The following is an 8,828-nucleotide window of genomic DNA, read 5'->3' on the forward strand; positions in this document are numbered from 1 at the left end:
GTGTACTTCGTCTTTGTGGAGTTTTTTAATGGCATGAAAACAAATTATGCATGTCTTTAAGAACAAATTTCTAAAAGGCTTTTGTTATTCTGTAAATATTTCTTTTTGGATTAAAAAATTCCATCTTTTATTGTTCTAATGATTATAATATTTATTTATAAGATGCTTTGTTGTCTTTTTAATCTTTATGTAAACTTGCATATGTTTTGCATACTTTCCAACTAAATCCAACCACGGCATTTTCGTTCCTATATTTTTGCATACAATTCAAGATGGCGGATGGATAGGCGAAAAGGTCTATTCTTCTCACGTCTTGTTTGGAAATTTTGAATTTAGGTTAAAACTTTTGCCCTCGGAAATTAAGAGTCGTTCTTCCCCCCCTGTTACAGACAAATTCTGGAATGGCCCAATGCATTCCAGTGGTATTAATTGTTGTCCACTTTTGTTGGAGGATGGATGGTGAAGAAAGCCTTTCCCTCAGCTAATAAACGTTCAGATAGGGGGTTGGTCTAAAAAGCAGGGTAGCCAATGGGGTAGCCAATTGGGCTAGGTTATGGGGTACCTCTTTTTGCCTAAACTTTTGAAATCTGAAACCTGTTTTCATGTGGAATACTATTACAACATCTTGTTAATGATTCCATGTAATAAAATTTAAGATTCCTTCCGAACTTCAGCCACAATAGCCTTTTTTCCAAAGGTACTGAACTTTGTTACTTCTCAAGAGACCTGGCGCCATTTTGTCTTCCTTCTTGGCTTCGTTTGACAATTCCGACGAATAAAAACTATATACAAACCAGTTTTAATATTTCGATTTAGATTTATTTATGTTTTTTTTTCTTTCTGTGAAGCTGTAATTCGATGATCATAGCTTTGGAATCGCCTTTGGGCCATATGATCTCTAATCTTGTCATATCTTAACAATCCTTTGTTATTGGATCTATTGTTGGTCAGCCTAAGCTGAGCATTCAAATAGGTAAAATTTTCCAGTTCCATCATCATCATAAGACGGCAAAAAAAAAATCCGATTTTCCGATCTCACTTTGATTTCTAAACTTTCTTCCGATCGGGTTAACTTTTGGGTACTTTTAGCGTACGTTGTTTTTACAGATCTTGTCTCCCTCAACTTTCTTCCGATCGGTAACTTTTTGGGTACTTTTAGCGTACGTTGTTTTAACAGATCATAATGTGGTGTTCAAATGGCGGCTCAAGCGATAGTCAGATGTGATAAAAGTCAGTTTGTACCAAAGTATTTCCAGTATAAATCTGTTGCAAGCTTCAATTTCTGCATTTTTTTTTAACTCGGCAAATCAACACATGATTTTATCAAGGGGACTCTTTTCTATATCTTTTGAAGCTTTAAAGCCGTTTGCTCAAGTTTTTGTTTATGTTGAATTTTCTGATACTTTATTGCCGTTTTGCAATAAAACATATTTTTCTTGTTTGCCTCTAGGTGGGATTGATGGTGTTATAATGTTATTGGAATTTGATAAAGTTACAAAAGTCAGCTACGTCTACATTTGATAAAGACTGGATGCAATTGTGCTTTTTTGGACTAAAAGCGATCGCAAAAAATTTTGGTTCCCGTCATTCTACTTTAAAAAGTGGGGGTCGTTCGTCATTCGGTTGAAAAATATTTTTCTTTTAAGAAGCAGTTACATCTTGTTGAAAGGGAATCCGTCGTGTGGACTGATCCGAATTAAGAAATTGAGAAACCGTGGATAAACTGGTTTTCGGTTTACTCTCCATTAGCATGTGGCTCGCTACTTCGATTTGAAAACTTGTAAACACAGAGCGTGCAGAGGTCGACAGTGGAAAATCCAGCAAAGCAGCGGAAAAGCTTTCCGACTCTCCAACTCTACCTGCTGACCGTAAATCAGGGTCGGTCAGATGACGGGAACCAAATGATGACATCACATCTCCTATTATTGGACTTGAAAAATTATGACAAATGGTCTTTGGAATTTGATCAATTATATTAATATTAATATATACAGTTCTGTGAAATTGATCAAACTATTTTTCATGCAGTTCCGGCGCAGATTGTGTTTTTCTAACCTTTCCTAACTTTGGCGCACGTTTTGACCGAATAATGGAATGGAATGAATGGCGATAACAGTTTATACATATCTCTTATCAGACTTGCAGAAAGCGGACTGCAGAAAGTTATGAAAAATGGTTCTAGAATTTAATGAATTATATCGCCAAGTTACACAACAACAGATCCATCTGGTCTTCATTTAACATTGTTTTAAAGTTTAAAAAACACTGCCAGTGCTTGGCACAGAAGAGAGGACTCCCAGTTGAAATTAATTGCTACTTCGTGCCTTGTTGAATTTATTTATTATGTCATGTGTTTTATTCCGCTAAAGGCGGTAAGGCGATCGCCCAAATTCATAGACCAATCAAAAGGGAGTTTAAAGCAAAACGGGGGAAAATGAGCTTCCCCGCATAGTTATGAATTTAAGTTTTGCTTTCGATTATCATTTGCGACTAAACTACAAAATTTATTTACGCAGACTGGATGCAAATTATGTTTTTCTGACCTTGCCAAATTTGGCTTGACTGAATAGCAGTCAGTATTTACGTACCTCATTGCCCTTGCAGACAACTGATAAATGGTTTCTGTAATTTGACCAAGTCTACCAAAATACAGTTCCTGATGAAATGTTATAAATATGAACTACGTTTTGTAAAGTTTTTGATGCAAATTGTGTTTTTCTGGAGTTTGCGCTTTGTGACTTAAAGTTTGTAGCTTGTTAGTTTAAAGTGAAATTGGAGTTTTATCAAGTAAAACAAAAAGTACAGTTTCTGAAGTTTCGGCAATTTTCTTATTTATTTCTAGTATAACACTTTGGTCAGATATGGATATTGTCTACATCGAACAGAAAAAATGTATCATAACTGACTGGAATGAAATTAACAAAAAGTTTAATTACACTATGTTTCTCTTTTATTTTATAGTAATGAACTATAGCTTAATTGTTTGATGTCATAAAAACAGTGCTACAATGCTAAAGAGAAGTATACTTTGAGTTTCTTGTGGGGGGGGAGGTGTGAAGGAGCTCTCAGGCTTGTTATCAAATGTTTCACATTTTGTACATTACATGCTTTTTTTTTATAAGAATAGTGTACTTTGGTTGAGGGTAAGCATTAATCTTATTTTTCTATTGTTCTAAACAATAGGCCTATTGTTTTAAACCCGAAATCTCACCCTGATATTCTTATAGAAGTTATTCTTATAAAAGAAAAAGCGTGTATTCAACATTTTTAGTCTACTCTGTTTCAGTACATCTCTTACATCTGTTAACCCACTTATTAAAGCTATCTAGCTAAGCTCTATTGGCTGACCTTCCAGCCTCGGCTGGTTTATTTAATTTAAATCATGTTTAGATGTTTCAAACAATTAATTCCTTTCAAAATTTTTAAATATGGTATCTTATAATAGGTACAAAAAGTCTTTTGAAATAGCTCTATTATAATGAAGCTCTATTTCTAACTCCTCGTGCATTAACACGTGGTAATTTATATCTTTGTTTATCTTTGGAATCATACATGATCAATCTAAGTATCAATCAGATTCATGCTCCCTGGTCAGTAAAATGTGGTTCTATGCATTCATTTTCGGTATTTCTATTCTGGTCTGTAAAATATTTAGGTACCCCATAACCTAGCCCAATTGGCTACCCCAATTGGCTACCCTGCTTTTTAGACCAACCCTTCAGATAGGTGTTTAGCTTAGATATCCAGACTGTAAACTATTTCATTGTCTAGTCTTTTATAATCTTGTATCTGGTTTACAGTCTGGTCTAACAACTTGTCTGCAGGGATATTTGTCCATCCTCATGCGAGTGCATTTGATTGGCCAATACATACGCAACCAGTCCACTGATCTGAATTTCCACCGGATTTTGTATATTTTTCTATGTGCCCGCATACCAGTCTGGAAATTGCGACTTGTGCGCCGGATATCCCCGGCTGATGTTTTGATGTAGTTTATAAAAGTAGTTTTGAAAGTTTTTTGAGTTTGTATATAAAAGAGGTTTTAGTAAATTAATTGTGTGTCTGCCTGGGTTTACAAAGTTTTGATAGTTTGTCAACAAGGGTTCACTCACAGGCAGTATCAAACAAACCGTACCCAACTTTTTTCTTTTTTTTTCATTTATTTGATAATGTGGGTTACAAGAGGGCAGACATAGCTGATGTGGACCTACAACATAATATTCAATAAATTAGAATGAAAATGAAAATATCTAAAAGTTATATATATGTTAAAAATCTATAAAATCTAAAAAAGTTTCTGACATAGGAGGTTTAATGAGCAAGGCAAGACTGAGACTGAGGTTTAGAAATAAAGTAAGAAGTGATAGTGTGATAAAACGAAGATTATGAGACTAAGCCTAAAATTGTAGTAAGAAGAGCGCTAAATGTTGTAGTATTGAAATTCATTGTTATGTAATTTAGTAAGGAAAATCTTACTACAAAAGTAAAAGTATTAAGGTTTATAAATAAGTATAAGTAGATTGGGATATAAAAAATAGACTACAGAAAGATAAAATCGTTGTGTATGTTAAATGAATTGTATACAAATGAAAATTTATTAATCTTATTTTTAAATTTGGGTAATTTATCCCTAAAAAGCATATATGATTTCACACCATAAGTTCATTGGGCATTGAGTTCCAAATTTTCAATGCTCGTCTGACAAATTTATTTTGGTTCTGTGTTCTGTATAGTTTTGAAATGGAAATTTGATGATCTCTTCTTTGAGGAGTATCATCATTTGGTACACAGAACATTTTTCCAATTTCACTGTCAATGTTTTTGTAAAAAACTTTGTGCATAATATAAAGCAATCTGCGTTAGTACATACAATATACTCTTCCAACCAGCTTCTGTTCAACTGGTTCTCCAATAACAACGAATTGCTTTCAATTAACTAAGTAGCTCTTACACCATTCATACATATCACCAGAAATACCGATTGCGAGTAGCTTTTTCAGGAGAGTTTCACGGCAAACGCTGTCAAATGCCTTGCTAAAGTCGATTAGTAAGACACCAATAACCTTGCCATTATCTAGTAAGGTTGACCATCTTCCACACATGTGCAGTAACAGTAGCTCCGGTGATCTAACCTTTGAAATCCCCACTGATGATTACTGAGGAGCTGGTGGTGATAAACGTGGTCGTCGATATCTGTTGTGATAAGTGATTCGAGAACTTTTCCTGGTAGGCACAGCAATGATATGGGTCGATAGTTTTCACACTTGGTCTTTGCACCCTTATTTTTGAAGATACACTTAACTTTTGCAACTTAATGGCTGGTTGGAAATACGCAAGTTTCGAAGCTGGATTTAGCAACGTAGTGGAGTCCTGGTAGGATATCTTCACCAATTATCCTGACGATTTTTGAGCTCACTCCATCATGACCTCCAGCTTTGTTTGGTTTGAATACACCATTAAATGTTCTACTTAGTTTGTAAAAGTTGTAGTTGATGTGCAGCAAAGTTGGTGTTACCTGATAGACATGACTTTGCAGTTTGGCGTTTTCAGGAATTTTGTTTACCTTACCGATGTTTGTGAAGTAGTTGTTCAGAATTTCACATTTAGCAGAATCGCTTGTGGTCAGGACCCCTTTTTCGTCCTCAAGGGGACCAATACTGTTCTTTTTGCTCTTACTAATAAATTCGTTTATACTGTTCCAAAAGCTCTTACTTGAAGGTGAAATGCCTTGAAATTTCTCTCTCCAATATTTGGCTTCAGCAGTTTTTTTAGCCCTTCGATAGAGTTTCCATTCATGTGAGTCTTTGGGTGTCTTTTGGGCCTTTTTCAACAGTTTGAATCTGATGTTGAGTTGTTTTCGAATTTGACCATTGATCCATGGATGCGACTTGTGTCTAATTTTAGCTTTTCGAGTTTTCAGATGTTCGCTCACTACATTCTTGTACAATCCTTCCCAAACAAAAAGAGTGTCATCTACATTGTCAAATATGTCGAAAATTTGCCAGGGAGCTACTGCAATGTCGTTTTTTAATTTAGCAGTATCAATGTTTTTATAGTTGTAAACAGTTCTTTATATTGGTTTATCTTTTATTTGAATAGCCGAGAAGGAGCAGTAGATAAGATGATGGTCAGAAATGGCAGGATCAATTGAATGGGAATTGTTTATTTTATGTTTGCATCTGGCTGGTACAATAATATGATCAATCAGAGTTTTTGAGGTATCTGTTATGCGTGTGGGTTCGTTAATGGTATTCTGCAAGTTGTGTTTGTACAATAGAGAGTTGAAGAGGTTACGAATGGGTGCACTTGATTGGTTCCCATCTTGTCTTTTGATAAAAGTGATCATTTTATTTTGAGCCAAATTAACTAAACTAATAATCTCATTTTTATACCATGGAAGAAGGTAAACTTGAAATAGGACTTTAAATTTGCTAATTTAGATAAATCATAAAATCAAAAACCACAAGAGTACCGAAATTCAGTGGCTAGTTCGAAACACGGGTCACGTGTTACATTGAAATTATATTTATTCATACTCAGAGTGATGCAGGGGATATAATAAGATATGATTTAACAATGGCTGTACTATCGTTTTCTTGAGAAAGCTCTGTTTTCAGGTGATGGGAATTGTAAAATGTATATTACTTACATATCCCATATAACATGCATACAGCACTAAAAGTGTATTATTGATAATATAAGCTTGTTACATGTATGTAGTATGTTACGGTGTTTTCTTGTCTGCGTTGTACACGACGCAAACTTCGAAAGCACGTGGAAAGCACGTGGTTAGATTTTGACTTTTTAAATAGTCATACGTGGATAAAACACCTTCAAATCGTTTTTTTTCAACAAGTTTTAGCGTTTTTAAAACATTTTCTGTTTGAATTACTTTGATCAGAGCTGCCCCTTTACCCCGTGCCCCGTGACCTCGTAACCCCTGCCCCGTAACCCATGCCCTGTGACCCGGACCCGTGTTTCGAACTAGCCGGAAGTTCAGTTTTTTTTACCGAATAGTCCATGGTAAAAAGTGCTTGAAAGATACCCTGTTTTAGACCTCCCCTTAAGTGTGTGTCTTTTAATAAAAGGCTCGATAATTTCCATAAAATGTTACATTAGATATAATAGGTAATTATGGTATAAGAACCAAGTATCAATTTTGGCAAAATTTTATATTATGTTGCAAAAAAATCAGCTGTTTTGAGAAAAATGTCCAGAGAAAACAAAGTCCTGAGAAGACCAAAATTTGTGTTCCCTGTGTCAAAATTAGTACATACATGGGGTGGAGGGATGCAAAAAGCAAAAGATTCTAGAAAACCCTTTAAGTATTAATTATATATCTGTCTGAGATTTTAGTACAAATTCCCCCTCCCCTATTAAAACAAGAATTGAAGTAAATGAGTGAAAAAATTTCTGAAATCTAGATTGAAAAATAGATTCTTCAACTAAAAAGGTTATGTCGCTAGTTGCAAATTACAGCTGCTCTTCGAGTGAAGAATCAGAAACTGAGGACGGATCAGAGGAAAAGCAAGAAAACAGAAAAGAGAAAGAAATTCCTCCATTTTCGTCAACAGATGGCTCATCAGATGAAGAAAGTGAATCTGAAGTAAACAAACTTCCACTCCCTTCTGCTATCTTGAAACAGAAAGGTGAACATAAACTCCCCGAATTGAACGTTAATAAACGGAAATTATCACAAAATTCAATATTCTCAGATCCTTTTGCACAATCAAATGCAAGTATAGAACAGACACTTTCTAAACATAAACGACTTACTGAAACCAAGGATCAGGAACCAAATCAGCGTCAGAGAAAAAAGCAAGCTAAAGAATCTGAAGTAAAGAAAACAAAACTTTGTGTAAAATTTTTCAAAAGCGGGACTTGTAAATTTGGAGATAAATGTAAATTTGCTCATAAACTGTTGAGCCAACAAGAACACAGTATGGAATTTAAAGAACCAAATATTGTAAGTCAACCAGACCTTGTTAAAAAGAAAAAGAAAAAGAACAATTTTATGGCTTCAACGAATGATCCAAATAGTGACGATGAAGGACAGTCTATAAGTAAAAAGAAGAGACCAGGGCTTAGTAACAATTTAGTACCTGGAAAAAAGGTACTACAAAACTATGATAAACTATGTAGATAGCATATTTACATTTCTAAACATTTTGTAAATTTTTCTTTAAATTATTAGTATTTACATATGTCAATGTTCTTATATTGGGTGCGCCAATAGAAAATTAATTTTAAAGAGAGAAACTTTTTTGTGGCGCACCCGGTATATAAGAGGAGATCCAAATCTGTTAACTTAATCTGTCTCCTTAATTTGAACAAACTCTCTGACCTCTTCTGCTCAAATGCCTGTAAACATATCTCTGTGACTCTTAAGCGAAACAAGTTTGTGTTCTCTGAGAGTTTTTGAGTTTATATAAACCCTCTTCACTCTATTTAGATTTTTAATCTGGCTCTGTTATCCTTTGATCGTGTTCAAAAATAAAGGCCTGTTTTGTGACATTTTCAAAGTGGCTGACAATTTTGTTAATAAAATGAGTATTTTTGGTGGTTAACAGTTTATTTTTTCACCAAGCATAAGTAGAACGATTAACCTTTCCAATTGTTTTGGAGCGAAATTAAGTGGCTCACTAGGTTACAAGATATTTCAAGATAAGCTATGAGTCGTTTATGTGGCTGCCAACACTGGTGGCTTTTTGAAACCAACCAGTTTCAAAATGTTGCTCCTTTATCTGTTTTGAGATAATACGATACCTCTAGTTAGCGATTCAAGTGTCATTTTCAAACAAACCATTTCCTCCTTTGAGGTGGCTGAC

General features: G+C 34.7%; 1 protein-coding gene across 1 annotated transcript; it reads left to right on the forward strand.

Moving 5' to 3' along the window:
- The first annotated feature begins 4,918 nt into the window (after positions 1-4,918).
- On the forward strand, positions 4,919-8,307 carry LOC136816954 (uncharacterized). The gene has a single exon (XM_067073295.1). The coding sequence runs from the start codon at positions 7,457-7,459 to the stop codon at positions 8,144-8,146; it is 690 nt and encodes a 229-aa protein (XP_066929396.1). The 5' UTR covers positions 4,919-7,456; the 3' UTR covers positions 8,147-8,307.
- Positions 8,308-8,828: the final 521 nt, after the last annotated feature.

Source organism: Clytia hemisphaerica, unplaced genomic scaffold (genome assembly GCF_902728285.1).
Source record: "Clytia hemisphaerica strain Z4C2 unplaced genomic scaffold, Clytia hemisphaerica genome assembly, whole genome shotgun sequence".
Classification (NCBI taxonomy): domain Eukaryota; kingdom Metazoa; phylum Cnidaria; class Hydrozoa; order Leptothecata; family Clytiidae; genus Clytia; species Clytia hemisphaerica.

Coding starts and splice junctions, on each gene's coding strand:
- LOC136816954 (XM_067073295.1), top strand. CDS start 7,457: ATGTCGCTAGTTGCAAATTACAGCTGCTCTTCGAGTGAAGAATCAGAA.